Genomic DNA, 20,353 nt, shown 5'->3' on the forward strand with positions numbered 1-20,353 from the left:
ATCCGATTGAGGGACGGCGGGCGGGCTTGATCAGCCACTTTTTTTAAAGAACGGCCGACCACGGTGCGCTAGCTAGCCTCACGCTTTTCGCTACGGCTAGCACTAACGGGCAAACTGGCAAGTAGGTCAGGTGGAGATGCAAATCAGGGGAGTCCAGAGGCCAAGGCGCAAATCTTCACGTGGCCTAGAAAAACCTGACTTCTCCTATCGATCCCTTCCTTCTTCCCTTTTCAAAGACTCTTTGAGACGAGCTCCCAATTTGCAAGGAGGAAATGGCGGCGTGGCGTGCAAGTAGGCCAGAGCGCCGAGGAGGCTCCCTGTCCCGGATGGCCGCTTCACCCTTTGGCGGGAGAGCGAGGCGGGCTAAATCCGGAGACGCCGCCAGTGCCGGCCAAAATAGCGGCAAATGGCCGGCTAAACGGGGGCGCTCGTTGCGTGAACGGGCCCGGAGTGGGCGCCGATAAAGTCGAGCGTCACGCCCCCGGCCTAACCCGGCCAACCGGCATGGGGAAACGGGCCGACGCCATACGGGCGGCTCCTCTCACGCGTCTTCGCCGGCTAAATTGCGAGAGAGGGTCGGACGTCCGCCAACGGATCCCGATTGAACCGGGCCAAAAGCGGACACTCCCATTGGAAAGGAACACGCACAAAACGTGGCACTTGAGCACCTGCTTGCATATTTTGGCCTTTGTTTACCCCCCTTTTGGGCCACTTGCTTTCAAATCCACTCCTATCGGAAGATGGACTGGCCAACGGAGGGGCGGGGCGGACCGTGCACCTGGACTTGCGGGAGAGGGGAGGGGCTTAAAAGCACGCCCGACACCGCGCCGGGATCTCTGCCAACGGATCCACTGGCTTACGGGTGTTCCTCACACCCCGTTTGCTCCTCCAACTGCTACGCTACGTCGAGTCGCACGGCTAGAAGTTTTGGGCGGGCGAGAGCACCCCGGTCCAAGCGGGGCCGCTTCCCCATTTCCCGGCATTTTTTGCACGTCGGAAGGGGCGCGCAGCCTCCGTTCGTCCGTCCGCCCGTCCGTCAAGTGAACGTGGACCGTATTAGCGGAGGCGCGCGTGTCCTTTCCTTTCTTCGGGAGCCCGGGAGCCTTTTTCCCACGGGGTGCTCCGGCGATGCCGGCAAATAGGGCGGGCCGTCCGTGGTGGTTCTCCCCCCCCCCACACCATTTACTGTACACGCTACGTGGGCGGGACTTTGCAGACGTGACAGCCGCTCCACGGCGCTGGCTGCTGCAGCATCTGGGCTGCCTTGCTCCAGGGCAGCCACCCTCCCTTGCTCAGACCAGCGCGTGAGCGAGCGAGCGAGCGAGCAGAGACGAGGCCGGGCGAGCTTCTTACCGCGTGTCGCCGTCGACGTCAACGACGATGAACGCCAAGAAGTCCGGAGGAGACGGAGAAGCGTCCGAGCCAGATGAGGAAAAAGGCTGGAAGACGGAGAAGAACGGAAACCGTGGCAACAAGGCTTCGCTTCTCTTCTCCTCTCTCTCTCGCTCGCTCTCTGACAGGAGCGTCGATTCCTCCTCCTCCTCCCCCGCCTCCCCCCCCTTCCTGCAGATGGGTATTCCCCCCCCCCCCCCCCCCCCCCACCACCAACCCCTTCTTATTTTTTCTCATCCGTCCCTCCCAGTCTTTGATGCTCGCACCGAGTAAGAGAATCGGAGAAAAAGCAGATTAGCGGCACCACTCCAACGCCGCGGGATGGATAGACTCCATTTCTGCTGCCTGCGACGCTTATCAATAAGCATGTGAATATTATATTGAATATCTAGCAAAAGGAATCGTATCATTCTCAGAGAATCAAAGTTGGTTGGGGGGAAAAAGCCCATGTTTTAACAACCCATTTTTCCAGATGACTCGTTAGTTGCCATCGACAACAGACTGTTACAAAAACGTTTGTACACGGTCCATTTGATACTATATTCATGGTCAGACGACTGAAACAAAAGTTGGCAGAAAATGTCCAGTGACGTCAAGAAAATCACAACCAAGATAGCGTCCAAATGTCCCGTAGAACTAAATACTGAAACCCTACCGTTTCCTGTACTGTAGAGATGTATAATACGCACGATAGAAGTACTCTCCGTTTAGCAATTTCAGAGGCAATGCAGTGTTTGGGTGACTAGCTCCATCTAGTGCTGAAGCGGGGGAATGCAAGAGTGTGGAGGCTAAACTCAAGCTTCTGGTGGAGACATTTGGCCGCATAACAAAGGGGTACCCGGGCCGCAGGTTGGACACCACCGGCCAATCCACGGCCTTTTAATTTGAACGTCAACGTCGACCCCGTGAAGAAAAGGCTGGCTTACCTTTCAAGAGCGGGACTCCCTTTGGGGCCATCTGTCAATCAAATATGGCCGCTGCCTCTGATGCAAGAGGGAAATAACTGAAAGAACAAAATTATATTGGAGTTATTATTATTATTTTTGTAAACCACATTTCTATGTACGGTGTCGTCTCTTGCCTGGTCCGAGCTTTGGGACGATGGGACGATTTGGGGCCAAAACCTGTTTGTCCACTGTGGGCGACCAATCATTTGTCTAAACTCTACATGGTAAAAATAGGAAGACTGTGTTTTTAATCATAGTCACATGGACGACATTCAGGAATCAAAACAGGTCCAGAAGCTAAAATATGAAAAGGAGTCTTTAATCATACAAGCTACCATTTGTACATTTCTACAGCAAACTTTCTTTTCTAAGCTTTGTGAAGAAGGAAGTAGAGGGGAGGGGCTTCATCTCAACTTTTCAACCAGCGGGTGAGAAATTAAATACAAAGTTGTGTGTCATCATAGTTATGGGATTTGTCATCCACACGCTGGATTATCGCCCCATTCAATTAACGGTCAAACATTTAGTCCTATCAACAATTCAGACCAAGTATAAATTAGCTTCAAGCACCATTTTGTTTCAAAAAGCACAACCGGGAAGAGTTCAAGATCACCCAATAAATAGACGAGGAAGGAAGGAAAGAAGGAAAGAAGGAAAGAAGGAAGGAAGGAAGGAAGGACGGCCGCCGTCAAAAACGCAACCTTTCTCAAAGACAACAAAGGACAAAACCGCTGGAAAGATTGTCACCGTTTGCCTCTCAAATAAGGCTGACAAGGTTGACCGGACCGCCGAGAGGACCCTCCGGATCTTCACAATTTGGGTCAAGGGCTCTAAAAATCAGGGGGAAGAAGGACAGGGGTTCATGGGATAATGTCAAAATCGGCTACTCCAGCTCGCTCCAATTGGGAAATAAAAACAGAAGTTGCCGCCTCAACATGATGATGAGCGCCAAAGTCTGAGCGCACGGGAAGGCCGGCCGAGAATTTGGGACGCATCGGCCATCGCGGACCGAGTCGCGGGCGTACAAAGAGCCAGAGACACAATGGTGGCTAGCGAAGGAGTCCTCCTTCGCTAGCCACCATTTTTGCTCTTTGCGAGAGTGAAAATGGTGGCTACCAAAACAATCCTCCTTTCGTAGCCACCATTTTCTCTCTTGGTCTTTGTTGGGGGGGGGATGGGGGCTCGTAGAAAAGACAAGAGCTGCCCTTGAAAAAACTGCCACAGTTGGACCGTCAAAGACAAGTGACCGGGCCCGACGCCAGAGTAGCGGCGACCGAGCCGGCCCCCCGAAAACGTCCGTCAGTCCGAGTACTGGAGGTCCAAGTCCACGTTCCCGTCCGTCACCACCAGCCTGACCCTCTTGGGCTTGGTGGAGCTCCCCGATTGAGACGCGGCTCCGTAGTGCGGCGGCGGAAGCGGCGGTGGCGCGTCCTGATGCTCGCCCGACTGGTCCTTCTTAAAGTGTTCGTCCGGGCCGCCCCCCTTGTGTCCCGAGAAGAAGGAGGGCGGCTCGGGGGCCAGGGAAGCGCAGGACTCCAGGACCAGCCGCCCCTGCGTGCCCGAAGGTTCCATCAGGCAGTGGTAGGTGTAGTTGGCGGGGCCCAGCCCCACCCCCAACCCCGGGTAGCCCTCCGGCCCCTCCCTGAGGCCCAGCGTCAACGAGTGGTCGCCGCTAAAGTTGAGTACGTAGGGGGGTCCCTGGGGGGCGTACGGGAAGGAGGCGCCCGGGTGACCCTTGCCCGCCGACGACGACGAGGGCGTGCCTGGCGGCGTGCCGTTGATGGTCTGAGGAGGAGGAGGAGCGCCGTGGTGCGCCAACGGAGAAAGCGACGAGGCAAAACTCAGGTCAAAGGGATCCTGGCCGGGGTGGTAACACGTCGCCATCTTGTCCGGGTCGGGCCCGCCCAGTCTGTCCTGTTTGGAGGCTTTTTCTTGCGGGGACGAGTAGCCCTCTTTGCAGGGGAAGAAGAAAGGTCTGGGCAGGTTGGAGAAACTCTTGTACGCCACGTCCTCGTGCCTTTCCGGGGCCGCCTTGCTCCGGCCGAAAGACGCCGCCGCCGCCGCCGCCGCCACGTGCTTGCCCGACTGGAGGCCGGGCCTGCCCGGGTTAGCCGAGAGGGCCGAGTGGCCCTGGTGGCCCAGTTGGCCCAGGTTTCCTAGGTGTCCCAGGTGTCCTAGGTGTCCCAGGTGTCCCAAGTGGCCCAGGTTCGCAGCCGAGAAGCCGCCTTTGAGGTTGCGGTGCTGCTCGTCCACTGCCTTCTCGGCAGATTTGCCGGCGTAGCTCCTGGGCGCCGCGTACGAGTTCTGGCCCGGGTTGCCGCCCTGGAACTTCAGGACCCTGTGGATGACGCTGGAGGTCTTCTCCTGGGAATTGAAGGGATTGTCCGCATGGTTGCAATTTCTTCCGACCAAGAGTTGGGAACCCAGGAACTTGTTGCCCAGGGGAGACGCCAACGCCGACTTGGCTTGGGGGAGGCCTCCTCGCTGGGCGCTCGACGGGCAGCCGGAAAAAGACGGGACTTGCTTGGGAACGCTCACGCGGTGGAAGGGCCCGTGGGTTTTCAGGGTGCACGGCGCTTTCGGCTGGCCGACCGCTTTGCCGTTTGAAGCAGACGGCGAAAAAGGATGGGGGTTTTGGGCCAGGGCGGCGGGGGCGCCGAAAAGGCGATGTTTGCTCGGGGGACCATTCGAGTCTTCTTTCGACGACTTGGTTCCGGGGGTCTTGCTCGGCGGCCCGTCCCCGGGCGCCGGCTCGGGGTGGCCGAGCGCCGAGAAACCCGAGGCGGCGACCTGGGGCGGGATCCGGCCGGGGGCGTTCCCGGCCTCGCCGTCCGGGGGGCCCGGATCGCTCCCGGGCGGGAGGAACCCGGGGAAGAAGGGCAGCTCTTCGCCGGGGAAGGCGTTTTCGGGACTCGGGGGGCCCAGGTAAGGCGTCTCCGTGGTCCACGTGTCGGAGGGGCTGTGCGAGAGGGGGCTGCTGAAGGGGTCGGCGGGGGGTTCCAGCGAGCACAGGTCAGACGGCGAGGAAGGGAGCATGTCCTGCGGCTGGTCGTAGCCCTCGAAGTTCAAGCACTGGAAATCCAGGAGGTCGTCGCAGCAGTTGGCAAAGTTGGGCTCGCCGGGGAGGATGTTCTCCGCGGCGGGGAACGGGGGGGAGTGGCCGGGGGGCTGGACCGAGGAGCCGGACGGGCAGGCCGTCTTCTCCAGGATCTGCGAAGAGCACAGGCCCTCGTACAGTCGGGAGAGGCTCTGGTCGATCTGCTGGAGGGACTGAGCCAGGCAGGCGCCGGGCGCTTCCGTCAAGGTGCCGGACTTGGCGGCGGCGACGGTGGCGGCCAAAGTGCCGGATTTGCCGGCCCCGGCCAAAGTGCCGGACTTGCCGGCGGCGGCCGCCGCCATTCTGTTCGGCTGCTTCTTCCAGACGGCGTCTTGCCTCTCGCCGGACGCGCTCTCCGGGCGCTCGCTCACCGGGGACGACAGGGAAAGCGGCGACAGCGACAGACACATGGACGGCGCCTCGCTTTTAAGGAGCGCCGGGTTGGCGTTGGCCTTGGGATTGGACGGGGACGGCTCCGCTCGGACCTTGCTCGGCGTTTGCCTGAGCCAAGCAAGGCCGTGGGGCTCCTTCTTGGGCGCCTCCGTCTTGACCGCGGGCTGCCAGCGCTCCTCCTCCTCCTCCTCCTCCTCCACGTCGTCCACCTCCCAGATGTCCTCCACCTTTCGGCGGAGTTTGAGAACGGGCAGAGGACAGGTGCGGAAATGAGAGCACGACTCGGCTTTGGGTCGCGGGGCGCTTTCAAAGAGGCAGGAGCTTCTGGCCGGGCCGTCTTCGCTCTTGGCCGCCGGGAGCAAAGAAGGGGTCTCGCTGTCCATTTTGAGCGGCGCGAGGCACGCAGCCAAACAACTCTCCCGGACGGCGCCGTCTTCTTCCTCCACGTCCGGCTCCGGCTTCGCCAACGGGCCGGCGGCGGCGGTGCCGCCGCCGCTCCTCCTCCTCTTCTTCCTCCTCCTCCTCCGCCTCTCGCCCCGTTTCTTCAAGCGGAGCAGTCTGCTCTTGGACCTTTTACTGGCCCGCACGTGGGCCTGGGCCGCCTGCATCTCCACGCTCAAGACCGACACGGAGTCCATGATGGCTTTGAGGGGATCCTGGACGAATTGCTGGCTCTCTTCCGTCTTGGAGAGGACGGAGGCCAGGCCCCCGCTCTGCATCTCCCACACTTTGCCGCCGCTGCGCTTGAAACGGATCCGGAAGTTGATCCGGGGCTTGGCCTCCTCCACGTCGCTCAGTTCCCCGACGGACGCTTCCGACAGGGAGTCGGCCTCGGGCTTATTCTCCGCCCGACGGAGGTCGGCGTCGAGGCCGAGGACCTCTCGGCCGCGGTCCCGGTCCCGGCCCTCGGCCTTGGAGCCGAGGGCCGCTTTCCCGAGAGGAGCCCCGGGAAGCCGGGAGCGAAGCACCCGGGCCGCGCAGCTCTGCCTGGTGACCCTGAGCCTGACCCGGGCCGGCGGCGCTTTGCCTTTTCCGCCGCGTTTGACGGCGGGCGCCGGACGACGACCGGGTTCCCGCTTGACGGCCAAGCGGGAGACTTCTTTCCGGGCGGCGGGCGAAGGGACGCCGGCGCCCGGCTCGGGCTCCGCCGAATTGCGGAAAGTCCGCTTCTTCAGAGGAATGTTGGATTGCGTGGCGTCGTGGTGCTGAGCGTGCGGAGCGGTCTGACCGCCGTCGGCCCCGATCGGAGACGGGGGGAGAGGTGGCGGGTTGAGGCGGGAGGGCGGCGCCGCCGGCGGCTCGCGGGCTCCGTCGGGAAGGACCGAAGCCGTCTCGGCGCTCTTGGACTTTAACTCGGCTTTGGTCTTCACTCGTCTGGCCAAATTCTGCTGCTGCTGCTGCTGTCCGACACTCCGCCCCGTGGCCTCGGGGGGGTCGACGGACACCGGAAGGGGATTCTGGGTCGGGGCGTCCGACGGATGCGGCTCCGGCTCACTCACATCACGCGTCTTCCGTTTCTTTAGACAATCGGTCAGAAGGACTTTGGCCCGCTTCAGGACGACTTCCTTGCTCAGGTGGTGCGCTGCTTGACTTGGCGTAGCAGCTAACTCTTTTACGGGATTGGCTGCCTGGAGCCCTTGCGTCCGATTCTGTCTGGTGGTTTTGACGCAGGGCGCCGTCTTAATTGCGGCGGCAGCGGCAGCGGCGGTGGTTTTCCTCTTCTCTTTGGCCGCTTCCATTTTGTGGTTCTCTGGTTGCGTTTCCTCTTCTGCCACCGTCTGGATTTCGATGACCTTGCTCTTGCACTCTTCCCGAAGCTGGGACACACTTGACGCACTCGAGGCCCGTCGCTTCTGCGCCGTTCTCTTATCGATGGCCCGAAAGAACATTTCCCGGACTCCTCGGGGGGCTGCTGCTGCGGCGGCGAGGGGGGCCGGGACCGGGGTCGGGACCGGAACCGGCGTCGGAGTGATTCGCTTGGCTGGGGTTTTCTGGGGCGCCAGCGGTCTGAGGCCTTGAATCTGCCTCATCTTCCCTCGCAAATCCTCCTTAGCGTCCGGCTGGTCCACGCCTGCCCGTACCTGCTCGCGAGGCGCCGAGATCCTAGTGAGGCGGACGGTGAGGTATTGCTTGAGCGCCAGTGCCGGTGTCGGTGCCGGTTTGTCCGGAAGCGTCTCGCGGGGTGCCGGGACGCTCGGGGAGACGGCGGCTGTCGAGCTCTCCGGCGCCGTCCTCTCTTGCTTTGTGTCGCCCGAGGCTTCGACGGGACGGCCGACCCCGGTACCGGCGCTGCCGGCGCCTCCGATCCTGGATGAGCTCCTCAGGACGACGCCTCGGACGGGCGTCCCGTCGGGGCCGGCCCGCCCTCTCTTCTTTCCAAGCAACGCACGGCGGAAACGCCCGCCGCCGGGCATGGCCTTGGGCTCGGGCGCCTCCAGCCGTTGCAGGAGGGCCCTCTCCTTGCCTTTGGGGTCCTTGCAGGCCAGCAGAAAGTCCACCGAGTGGCGCCGCACCCTTATTCTCAGGTCCCGGATCACGAGCTGCCACGGGCGTGGCGGCGGCGACGACGCCGGCGGCGGCTGTCGTTCCTTTCTGATACGACCCGCTTCGGAAGGCCTGCGGTTCTGTCGCCTCCACTTATTGGCCTGGCTCCACTTTCGGTTCTTCAGAGCGTTCTTCCGCATTTGATGAGTGAAGGAGTTCCTGGAGGGGATTGCTGGAAGGGGAAAAAAGGCCAAAGGTCAGTGCAGGGTCCCAATACAATAGGACCTTGACTTAAAAGTGGAATTCTTGAGGAGACCCGGCTCGTCGCTCACTTTCATTTGGTATTGATTTAGGCGAAAGGGACAATAATGCCATGAATTAATATATATATATATATATATATATATATATATATATATATATATTTTTTTTTTTTTAAATCTTAAATGAATGCATCGTTTGACTAGCCGTCTGTGTGCATCTGCCGGATTATTACAATCCAAAATTTGGATGTATAGCCGCCTTGCAATTCAAATTTTGGAGAGAGACGCCGAGCACAATGAAAGGGCGGAGCACTCGTTCGCCAAGGTACGCCGTACACGGCGGATATCTTTTGGGTGGTGGCGAGCGTAAAGGAAGCCCAAATCCCAGAATAAGGATACCTGAGTGTAATCCGGGAAGAATGGGCCTGGAGCTCAGGTGTCCCTTTTCTCGCTGGTGGCGAAGGTAGCGCTCCCGGAGGCGGTACTTCTGGCCCACGGGGTCTTTTGTTTCCTCGCATTCCGCCTGCTTCCCTCTGTGCTTGAAGTGACCTTCCCCCTTTCTGCCAGAGAGTCAAGACGTGAGACGTCGGTCGAACGTCGTCATCGAGTCTGTCGCCGGGCGGGGCGGGGCGGGGCGGGGACTCACTTCTCGCAGGTGCGGCATTCGCACATTTCGTTGCCCTCGCCAAAGAAGCTGGCGCCGTAGTAGCACGTGATCTCCTCCCCAGGCGAGATGGGTCGGATCACCTCCACGCAAGCGCCGTTCTTCTCCCCGGGGAGGAACTGCGAGCAAACAAAAGATGGGTGGCAATTATTGTCCCCGTTAGACCTCCCCGCGCTGCGTTGGGTTTAACCGACGAATGCTGGCTCACCTTGCAGTTTGGCTTGCAGTCTGGTAGAGAACAGAAAAAAAAAAAAAAAAAAGAAAAGAGAGACAAAACGGGATTAGGTCAAGCCCAAATTCAAGTCCCATAACATTCAGCAAAAGCTGCTTATTGTCTGAGTCGTCAGCTCGAGGAATGATCTCCACGGAATCAGAAATAAATCGATTTTCGCTCAAGCGTTTGATTTGTGTCTTTCCGTCAGAAACATGTGTTTGGGTGTTTTATGCTTTTGCTCGGGTGCACTCAAATGTCAAATAAGGGAGCTTTGAACGGCAAATTTTAGGATTAAACACAATACCTTTGTATTGTCTTTGCCGGTAGAAAGAAGGTAAGGTAACATTGATTTCTGACTAAAAGTAACACTTCCTTCTAAACGCAATGAAGGCCCAAAGGCAGTAGAGGGCGCCACGTATTGGGATCTAAATGGACAATAGTGAAAATAGGAGCAGCTGGATCCAAAGTGATTTTTGTTGGCTCGTTTCAGTGTGAGACCGACTGACCGTGGTTGATGAAAGCGGCGGGTCCCAGCCACAGCTGAGCGCAGCGTTTGCGCGTGGAGTACATGACGCTGAAGTCGTTGACTCCGGCCCGCAGCACGGCGCCGTCGGCCGGACTCAGCTCGGCGATGCAGCCGAGGAGGACCTCCACGCGCTCGCCGGCGAACCTGTTTGCCGCCGACAAAGACGCCGTCAAACCCCGGCGGAGGCGGTGGGGGTGGCGGTGGAGGTGCGGACGTACCAGTGCCTGGTAGAGGCGATCTTGGCTCCGTTGGTCTCCGAGGAGTAGCGGTCACATGACTCGATCTTGATCCCGCTGTCCAGTAGGAAAGCCCCCAGGTAGCGGTATACCTGCGGGCGAGATAACCACAAGAAAAGTGAAGGGAAGCCGCTCTTCCAGGGTTCTTGCAAGTTTCCACAAGTGAAATTGGAGGCTGTTCAATAGCTTCTAAGAATACAATTTCGTGGGAAAAAACATGGAAATGATCCAGACCAAGCCTCAGCCTAAAAATCACTTCACCGTTGAAGACCTTAATGACACGGTCGTGAATTGGATGCTTTATAAAGGAGCCGGGGGGAGCCAGTTTCGACGCGAACGAGAACGGTACGCACGTGCTGCCTCAGGAGCTCCTGTCGGTGGCTTCCCAACGCGTCAAAGTAGTCGCCGGCCAGCTCGCCCACCGTCAACGCTTCAAAGGTGGCGTCAAAGTCGTGCGTACGTTGAAAGCGCAGCAGCGTCTCCTTCAGGTTGCCCCAGCGACGCACCTCCGGCGGAGGGCTGCGCGCAAACAAAAGATGACAAATGAGCGCGACGGCAGTGGACCAGATGAGGAATCACGAAATGGCTTCAATTCCAAAATGGCAGACATCGTGCGCATCAATACTGCTTTTCATTTTCAAACCATCATAAAAAGCAAGCTCATTTTTCATGAATTGAAATTTCAAAAAAAAATAGTTGGTGGTGGGCTCAAAAGGCCACATTACCTGATGTTCATTTTATGGGTGCTGAAGCCCAGGAGAGGGTCCAGCACCAGGCTAGTGGCCAGGTCATCCGTCTCACACAGCTCCTTCACACTCATTCTAGTGCAGCCGTCCATGGCCTCCCACCATCAGCATGCTGAAAACGATGACACGGTAGAGTAACAAAACAGAAGGCGAGAAAAAAAGTTACATTGCGGAACGCAATATCAGCCATTGGAGGTCAACAAACTCCATCAAATGTTAGGATTGCATTCATCTTGCCCAACTACTATTGAGCACTGACAAGATTTAGGCCATGGATTTCACTGTGGCTCTCCAAAGATGTATAATGAAACTTTTTTTTTAACGTTCCCTTTTTGCTTTCCATCCTTTCCTGCCTCACCTGTTTATTCACGCATTCTTCCATTCTGCCTGGCTTTTCCTTTTCCGGCTTCCCGGCTCACGACTATCCTTCCTTCCTTCCTTATTGTGGCTTGGATTGGCTTATTTTTTTTCCTCCTTCTTGCCTTTCTGTCTTTTCTTAGCCACGCGTTTTTGTTGTGAATCTTTCCTTCGACTCGTCTGCCTTCCTGACATTGCACTAGAATCCACATCCTTTGTTCTGGCCTCAAACCCTTAGCCAATATTGACGGTACCTGCGAGAAAATAAAGTTCATTTGAAAAGTGCCCGGTACTCGAACGGAGGTCCTTCCGAGGCTTGCCCCCAACTTAACTACGCGGTGACCCGCGACAGAAACAACTTTGACACCCTACTGAGTGTACAATTGAGCAATGTAAACTGGACAATGAAACGAAGCTAGAGCGCGTCTTCGCGTTAAAAAAGGGGGGGAAAAAAAGACAAAAAAGTGCCACAACAAGGGGCCATAATGTATCAACGAGTACATGACTGACAGGACGTAGCGCGTTAGTTTAGAAATTAGCTTGTCATATGTAATAGGTACAGTACTGTCTATCTCTAGCTAGCTGCATCTCGCTTTCTCGTCCGCATCACACAACGCGTACGACGGACGTCGCGAACGTCCAAAAGCCCGGCGGGGGCGGCGGTGGACGGCTTACCTGGGAGTCTTTTCGGGTCGACGAAACAAGGAGCGTCGGGTGGAGGAATGAACCTCAAAAAATGCAGCTTTGGACCCGGGCGCCTAGCCTAGCCTAGCAACATGCTACCAGGCGAGCTAGCAGGCTAGGCTAGCTTCTCGTCCCAGATTACTCCAACACTTCTGGAATGTTATTGCAACGCGGCGAGCAAATATCGGCGATTTCATTTGAAAAGGCAAACAATGACTTTTGCTGCCGTTTCTCTCGCCGCCGCGCTGCTAAAACAACTTTAGTCCGTGGAGTTACAAAATAAAATATATTTATAAAAACAAATGAATTAAAAACAAAACAAAAAAAAGCTTTGCCACTGGTTGTAAAAGTTGATGAGCTACATTGCACCGCAACCAAACATGTCCACTTTGCCCACAGGCGAAAGCATCCGTTGGCTTCAAGGTCAATCTGGCAAATCAAAAACAGCTGACCGGCATCCCAGGCGTTTGATTGGTTGCTTTGCGCGAAATGAGGCGGGACTCACCCACACGACACAAGCGGGGAAGACCTCGTTTGCGACGATGCCGATGGCCCAATCTGGCGTCAATCTGCCAAGCGGCGCCTTTCATTGGCCCATGAAGGTCGAGTGGCCCCTCTTTGTAAAATGTTGACTTTGGCGAGGAGCGCATAAATACATACTACAGTACAGTGGCCTCTTTTTGGGAACACTGGAATATTTTGACCGCTCTCGCCCCCTCCTCCTCCTTCTCAGCAGTGCTGTGACTGAACAAATAAATAAATAAACATGCGCCACCAATAAAGGAGGCTTGTTCGAGGAGTACAAAACGTTCCATTGGATTAACCGTGACGTATCGTCGAAATGCAAATAGGCCAGCGTTGCCACTTTTGGCTGGATACAAATGTAGTCCTAATGTAAATATGATTCAGATAAATCGTTAAAAATCGATTAACCTTCCCAGACTGGCCTTTAGATATCGAAATTCATTACAAAATATAGGTTTAGACTAGAGAAAACAAAACGAGTGCAATACAGTCAACGGTGGTCTCTCAATTGCATTATTTAACACATCTAGCGTATTTTTTTTTACACTATAAAGCATAGCACATTATTCATGACCGAGCATAGGAGCACCTTAAGTGCAATTTTGCATCAATGTACTTTGTCATTTGTTCTTCATCATTTAACAATGTAATTATCATTCTCTTATTCATTTATCTAAATCTTGCTTTTTTATGGGTTTGACAAAAGATGCTTCAGGCACTTAGTTGGAGCAGTACAGTCCAAAAATTAGATTAATCTTCATGAGGCACCGTACATGAACTAAAAATTAAAAATTCATAGCCTAAAGCTAAATGAACTACTTGCATTGCGGACATGTTCAACAAATGTGAGCAACAACAACAACAACAAAATAGCCACCAGACACCAATATACAAAGTCTATGTATATATATTTTTTTTATTTCTATGCTTTTTAAAGAGAGAAATTGCAAAGGAGGATTGAGAACTACTGGTAAAATTAACAAACAAACAGAACATTATTAGTTTCATGTTTCTCTCTTTTTCTTTAAACATGGGAATAATCTGATCTGTTGCGCTATCACATCCAGTCAAAGGACGTGCTTGGTGCAAAACATCCCTGATCCGTTCCTTTAAAAACTAAAACAATCCTACATCACAGAGAGATACATTTGTCAGTAAAATAATATGAAAAAAAAAAGATTAATAACAACGGTGTAAAAAAAAGAAGAAAAAAAAGCAGATTTCTGTACAGCAATGAAGAAAATATGGTAGTGGACTCATGTGGCTGTCTTGGAAACTTTTGATTTTTAATCCATCACCAATTTATTTGTGAGACTAAAATTGTGAGCATTCTCATCGCTATGGGCAACATCCACTTGTCACTCAAAGTTTTTGTGTCATGAATCGACGTACGTTGGTGTGATTTGCGTTTTTCCTGAGTTCTCTCAGAGGATGGCTGCGGGACGCGTGTCGGTCGCCAGACAAAATGGAGGACACGGACGTACGTTGGCCAACCTTTCGATGGCCGAGGGGGGAGGAAAAAAGGGGGGGGGGGGGTGGGGGGAGAAACCCTGACAGATATGTTCCCATGTGGAGCCACACCCTGTTTTCCTCGTTATTGGTAATTCCGAGCGACTCCTTGCACGGGATCAACGTGAATAATGTCTATGGCTCTTGTTATCCAACGACCACCCCGCCCTTCCCAAACAAAACGCACGAGCAAAAGACACCACCGGCAAATCTCGGCGTCTCTCGAAACCTCTTTCGGGCCGTGTTCAGACTTGTGCTCGGGTACTCTCAAGTGGACCGCAAATAGGTTTTTAGTCAAGCTCAGGCATTTGCCACTCCTCAAATGTCAATCTGCGGAAAAATTGAAACGGCGTGAATGAGTGGACTTTAACCCTTTTGAGGCCCATCGGGTCCAACTTAAATGGACCGGACGGCGGCAGGGTTCAGTCGCAAGCCGACCGTCTAATGTCGTGTTCGCACTCGCCGTCACGTTAAAGTTAGCGCTTGCGGTCATGATAAACTCGGCCTCCGCTCGATGAGAAATGGCTGCAAGCACGACTCGGGAAAGCCAAATGCCACTCGGCACTCCTAGTTTGGCACGCTTGCGCTCTGCTTAGCATTTACACCATCATTTGAAACATTTTGGGGTAAGAACACCTTGGGTCACATTTTGGCCACCCCATTTTCAGCCCAAAAAGTCTGCTGGTATACAAAAAAAATGCGTCAAGTTTGTTTTCCAAGACAAGAAAAGCTTCCAAAATGTACTTGTGGCTTAATATTAGCAAACCGTGCAAGAGTTGGTCCATATTGCTCCTCTTTCAAGTTGGGATTCAAATCAACAGGGAACATTTTTCTTGTCGTGAAACTTGGACCAAGTTGGAGATTTTTTTGAATACAAAAGTACTCCTTTCTGGCCCGCCAACTTTTGTTTAATGAGCTAAGCAATGACAAAAAAAGCACACAGATGCCATACCATCGTTTCTAGTGAATCGTTGACATGTTTTTTAAAAAATTTAAAAAACGGAGGCTCCATTTTAGATGCGTAAATTTAAAAACATGATGCAGTGAATCACGTAACATTGACTTTTTGGAGGACACCTCGGGGGGGCTTTAGACAGCGACTGACTTATTTGAACCCATTTATTAAACACGAGTAAAAACAAATATGAATTTTAAAACGCAATTATGGGCGGGCAAGCGGGCGGCGTATATACGGACAAACGACGAACCTCAAGCGTGAACACGACCCAAAGCCGCCGGGTCCGTTTATGGTCTCACTTGGCTCGGACGGGCGGAGATTCTTTAAGACGATCTCGCCCGTCCGCCTGCTCCTATTTGGTATTACGAGTCCTTTTTCCCGTGCTTACATTTGAATTTTTCATCCTAGAAAAAGGACAAAACGTCACTTTAAAATATCTACAAAACGACAAAAAAGTTTCACATCTTAAAACGCTTCTTTTTGAATGCCCGCGCAGGTGCGCCACGCCACGTAAAAGCCCCCCGCCCCGCCCCACCCACCCAAGCCAGCGAGCCGTCGTCTTCAAAAGACGCCTCGCTCAGAACGGGGAGAAACCAATGAGTGAAATGTACATGGAAGAAAAAGACGTTTGGGAGGGAGGAGAAAGTGAAAAGGGAAAAAGCAGGTGGAACGGGGGCGGAGGAGCCCGCGGCGGGGGTTATTTCTTAGCCTTGGCGGCCTTGGCAGAATTCCGCGGAGGGGTGACGGGCCTTCCCGAACCCATGCCGGCGCCGCTGCCGTAAGGGTACAACTTCTTATCCGCCGGCTTCAGAATCTGAAATGTAAAGGGGAAAAAAAAGGAGTGAGCAAGCGCCTAGTCAAACACGTGCGCTGCAAAAAATTATTGATGATTTCATTTCTTGCCAACCAATTTTGATTACGGTCCATGACTGTTTGCAGGTGTACTCAAGTGAAATGAAGGTGGAGGAATGGCTGTGACACTGTTGTACAGTAGGGGGCAGTATGCAAGTGATGGTTGCTTCTAATCTGTCATTAATTCAACCGCTGAGATGCTAAATTTGGCTAGAGTCAAGTTGTTGTTTTTTTAAATTGGTGCTACATTCTCGATGGAAAGAAACACGGCTACATTTTTGGTTCAAGAATATATACATGAGAATTTATGTATGCACGTTGCTTACAGAGAAAAAATTCAAACAGCAGGTCTTTTTACATTTGAATGAACATGATTTTTTGTTTTATTCTCGGAATGTTTATTTAACTAAACACGTGTTATGTACTGGGAACAGTACATTTGTCATGAAAAATGATTTTTGAAGGAAGTTGTCTTTTTTTTTTTTGGCTTTACTTCACATGTTATTTATATTACTTGCTATTAAGTTGTGAAGGTAATTGCAAAAAAAAAAAAGGATAATGGGCTCTAACGCACCTGGAAGGAGCACATGAGCGTCTCGTCCACGCTCATCATGGCGCCGGCGTTGTCGAACTCTCCACAATAGTTGGGGGCGGAAAAGAGAGTAACCAGTTGCCTCTTGGCAAAAAACTCGTAGCCGTCTTCAACCACCTGCGGAGACGGAAGTCCGACGGGGCGGGTCAGGTCAGGTATCGGGCCGACACGGCGCCGAGCTCACCTGGTGCGCCCTGCATATGAGGTCCATGTCGTGCTTGTGTAGGAACTTGGCCACCACGTCGGCGCCGAAGGTGAAGGAGACGCCGCGGTCGTTCTCGCCCCAGCCCAGGACGTCCTTGTCCGGGTCGGCCCACAGCAGGTCGCACAGCAGGCCCTGGTCGGGCACGTCGGTGGGCCGCATCACCCGGCGGATCTGCTCCATGGACTGCAGGTCGGGCGACAGGCCTGTCAAAAATCAGCAGGCACCGTCCAATGAGAGCCCTCATTCGGACGCTAACTCAGAGCCCAAAAAGTAGCAAACGGCTTAACGAGATCCTCGTAAGTCCTTCTTTCTACGTCCGCGTGAGCTAGCGTGCTAGCCGTAGGCCAAAGTCTAAACGCGCGGGTCGTCTACGGAGCTCGAGCATCGCACGCGCGTCTACCTCCGTGACAGCAGAAGATCTTCTCGTCGACGATGGCGGCCACGGGCAAGCAGTTGAAGCAGTCGGTGAAGGTCTTCCACAGCTTAATGTTGTACCTCCGCTTGCCTGAGAGGAAAAGAAAAGATGAGACGAGGAAAGGCGGGAGCGAGCGAGCCCATGCGCTTCCAGACGGCGCCCCTCACATTCGTCGTAGAAGCCGTAGATTCGATTGATGGAGGCGCACTCGTGGTTGCCGCGCAGCAGGAAGAAGTTCTCCGGATACTTGATCTTGTAGGCCAGCAGCAGACAGATGGTCTCCAGGGACTGCTTGCCACGGTCCACGTAGTCGCCCAGGAACAGGTAGTTGCTCTCCGGAGGGAAGCCGCCGTACTCGAACAGTCGCAAGAGGTCGTAGTACTGCCCGTGGACGTCGCCTTGAGGACCAAAACAAAAATTTAAAAAATGCCAATGTCAATCGGGGTGGGAGTGAACGGGGTCGGCGTGCGGGCCTCACCGCAGATTTTCAGGGGCGCCTCCAACTCCAGCAGGATGGGCTGGCTGAGAAAGATCTCGCGAGACTTCAAGCACAGGCACCGGATCTCGCTCTCCGTCAGCTGCACGTTCTTCCCGGGACGAGAGCCCTTGACTGGAGGGCACAAAGCGCGGGCGGAGACGTCAATGGCACCGTTAAACATTTAGGTCAACTCGTAGCCCCGGAGTTGGGAGAGAAATTAGGCGGGCCATGCCACAAAATGCGCCACCAAAAACAACGTCTTTGGCCCCGCTGGTAGAAAGACGCCGGGGACATCTAATGCCATCAACGGCGCCGTAAAAATATGTCGCTCTTGATTTTTGGGGCCGCTCTGGCCCGTCCGTCCGTCTGTACGAAGGACGCGCCAACTGGCGAGCAGGGGCGGCCGCGATGCGCCGTGCGACATCTCACTCCTCCCACACACCCGCTATGTTGCTTTATGATGGACATGGTCCCACTCTGCGCTTTGGAGAAGCCACAGCGCGGCGGCAATTGGTCCAGTCAACGGAGGAGAGCAGCTACTTAAAATGGAGGCCGGCCGTAGATAGCAAAAGAGGGCCCGACTACTGCAGCGTGTCCTCCTAAAGCGGGATTAAAAGGCAGTTTAGACACCACGCGGCTAACTCGGGAGCCAGGCGCGCCAGGAAATGGCCGGCTTATCTGACACACAAACAGCGAGCTGCCAAAATCAAGATACCCGGCCGGCTAAGAGTGGGAACAAAAGACGCATGCGCTTTTTGCCACACTAAATCCACGCCGTAGCCGTGAATTGCTATTGCTAGCACAGACACATCTTTTCAAGGTGTATAAAAGAATGATCACCAACTCCCAAAAAAATGCTTGCTAGATTCGTCTTCGAACTTTAGACTAAGAGCAAGGCTAGTTGTTAGATTAGACGGAGAAAATTAAGATGTGCGTACATCTAAATACGAAAGGAAATTCGCACCGACAGTCAAAAACAAAAAGACCAGTTCAACAATAGGCAAATCTTACACGGATCTAAAATTTAAAAAAAAATCCCACGTTCTCGAGTCACTGGAGTGCAGGCGTAATCCACTTGAAGGAGTTACACGTTTAATTGGCTTGTTGACAGACATTCAGGCAAAAGTGATTACGGCATAAATGATCGTTGACCATAGATGGATGGATCTGTGGCCGATTTGTGTGCAAATCAACTTACGCTTTGACATGGCGCAATAGAAACAAATGACAGCCCGTTATGGTAGGCAATAAAAAAAAGAAAAACGGAGACGAAAGGTCACCGGGGTTATGTAATAGCATGGAAATACTGCCACTATCTGCCTTGTTTGTGCATACACAAACACGTCTCAGCTGCTCCGTCTGCAGTCAAAGTCAACAGTGGATAATGAGCGCCATGCTTGATTTTTTTGGGCCATTTCTTCTACCAAATAATCAAAGTCACCTCCTTCAGATCAACTCCATTAGGACAACATTCATTCATTCATTCATTCATTTAACCTACACACGCCACAAAGTCGCTATACGCAATCATTTATTACTGCGTACCTTACAATATGGGGATACAACAATTATGGAAACGCGGCTAAGCAAATTAGTGTGCATAAATAATACAACTCATAAAAAAGGGGGGAAAATGCTATTCTGCTCCTCCTGCCGTGAGTCAAAACAAGGTTAACACTAAAAAGGATATTTGCTAGCAACCGGCCCGTCTCTATGACCATATCCATATCTTGTCACATTCCCAACTTGATTGTCGCCAATAAATGCACATTGACATTTTTAACTCGCCAGTTTCTACTGAGGGATGGCGGCAGCAGAACATTGGTGTACGTCTCGGTTTTTGTGGTTTTTCTGAGGGGTTGGAAGCGACGAATGACATTTCAAGGCGTGGAATTATCCACGATAGCAGTTTTTGAAGAATGCAAGGCACCAAAGAGTGTCTAAAATCGAGTTTACTTGCTTTTGGGCTTGACTAAATGGAGCACACAAACAACCTGTGCATGTGTGAGCTTGTGACAAATCTCGAACACTTGATGAGATTTACGATTGCGTTACTGTCCTCGGGCTTTTCCTTTATCGGTTACACAATCGAGTGAACGACTTACAGACACGGAAAAAGACACAAACACTACTTGAACTCCGAGCCATTTTAGGCATTAGAATGGAACAGACATTATTGAAACACTTGACTTTGACCAAGGAAAATGCCTGTGTGTCATTGGGTAGATTAAACTCCACTTCACTTCAATTCACACTCCATTTTCACATAAGCCACAGATTTTCAGTCGTGCGTGGCAGTCTCACCTTCTAAAAGACGCTGAATGATCGAGTCGATGTTTAATTTGTCCGGCTCCGCCATTTTCTGTTGATTCTCACACGAGCTCGGCGACTCCCGTTTGGCACCTTCAAATTGTATTTAAGGAGAAACAAGAAAAGCACAATATCACCCACTATCCGTTCGAACAAAAGAGCCTCGAAATACTCAAATGACACACCGTTAAGATAAGGAGTGTCTCGCATTACTCATTGCCTCATTCCATTCACACTGAGCTGACGCTAGCTAGCTAGCTAGCACTTAGCCGAGCTTGTCACATCCAAACAAGAGGCTCGCATTGTCCTACCTTATGTGGTTAACAGTCCTCCCAGCCTGTCGGTAACACACAAAAATTCCCCTGAGCTCCACCGCGGCTTCTACCCTGGCTTAGCTCGGCTCGGCCGGTTCCCCTCTTGCTCCGGGAACTTGAAACGCAGGCCGTCGTAGCCGCCGCTCGGACTCGGGCTCGGCTCGGGCTCGGAGTGTCTCCCCTCCAGTCGGC

At 53.5% G+C, this 20,353-nt stretch overlaps 2 protein-coding genes across 3 annotated transcripts; both read right to left on the minus strand.

Annotated features, from left to right (window-relative positions):
• Nucleotides 1–2,642: 2,642 nt before the first annotated feature.
• Nucleotides 2,643–12,582, minus strand: kmt5c (lysine methyltransferase 5C). 2 transcript variants are annotated; one of them, XM_077619539.1, is made up of 10 exons: nucleotides 11,995–12,582; nucleotides 11,321–11,573; nucleotides 10,942–11,074; nucleotides 10,570–10,735; nucleotides 10,199–10,308; nucleotides 9,961–10,124; nucleotides 9,449–9,468; nucleotides 9,223–9,359; nucleotides 8,976–9,136; nucleotides 2,643–8,545 (listed from the first exon to the last, which is right to left on the minus strand). In XM_077619539.1, the coding sequence occupies exons 3-10, from the start codon at nucleotides 11,052–11,054 to the stop codon at nucleotides 3,639–3,641; spliced, it is 5,778 nt and encodes a 1,925-aa protein (XP_077475665.1). In that variant the 5' UTR covers nucleotides 11,055–11,074; nucleotides 11,321–11,573; nucleotides 11,995–12,582; the 3' UTR covers nucleotides 2,643–3,638. The 2 variants fall into 2 exon arrangements, with proteins under 2 accessions (XP_077475665.1, XP_077475663.1); XM_077619537.1 differs by lacking the exon at nucleotides 11,321–11,573 and having other exon boundaries at nucleotides 11,995–12,581.
• Nucleotides 12,583–13,424: 842 nt separating this feature from the next.
• Nucleotides 13,425–20,353, minus strand: ppp1caa (protein phosphatase 1, catalytic subunit, alpha isozyme a). Its single transcript, XM_077618872.1, has 8 exons — nucleotides 20,159–20,353; nucleotides 19,842–19,940; nucleotides 17,538–17,669; nucleotides 17,227–17,457; nucleotides 17,045–17,149; nucleotides 16,624–16,847; nucleotides 16,422–16,556; nucleotides 13,425–15,809 (listed from the first exon to the last, which is right to left on the minus strand). Exons 2-8 carry the CDS (start codon nucleotides 19,894–19,896, stop codon nucleotides 15,693–15,695), a joined length of 999 nt encoding a protein of 332 aa, XP_077474998.1. The 5' UTR covers nucleotides 19,897–19,940; nucleotides 20,159–20,353; the 3' UTR covers nucleotides 13,425–15,692.

The sequence above is a fragment of the Stigmatopora argus genome, chromosome 14 (genome assembly GCF_051989625.1).
Source record: "Stigmatopora argus isolate UIUO_Sarg chromosome 14, RoL_Sarg_1.0, whole genome shotgun sequence".
NCBI classification, from domain to species: domain Eukaryota; kingdom Metazoa; phylum Chordata; class Actinopteri; order Syngnathiformes; family Syngnathidae; genus Stigmatopora; species Stigmatopora argus.

Coding starts and splice junctions, on each gene's coding strand:
- kmt5c (XM_077619539.1), bottom strand. CDS start 11,054: ATGGACGGCTGCACTAGAATGAGTGTGAAGGAGCTGTGTGAGACGGAT. Junction 10,125..10,198: donor ATCGCCTCTACCAGGCACTG/GTACGTCCGCAC, acceptor GGCGGCAAACAG/GTTCGCCGGCGAGCGCGTGG. Junction 9,137..9,222: donor GAATGCCGCACCTGCGAGAA/GTGAGTCCCCGC, acceptor ACTCTCTGGCAG/AAAGGGGGAAGGTCACTTCA.
- ppp1caa (XM_077618872.1), bottom strand. CDS start 19,896: ATGGCGGAGCCGGACAAATTAAACATCGACTCGATCATTCAGCGTCTT. Junction 17,458..17,537: donor GGCGCCCCTGAAAATCTGCG/GTGAGGCCCGCA, acceptor TTGGTCCTCAAG/GCGACGTCCACGGGCAGTAC. Junction 16,557..16,623: donor TCATATGCAGGGCGCACCAG/GTGAGCTCGGCG, acceptor CCGTCTCCGCAG/GTGGTTGAAGACGGCTACGA.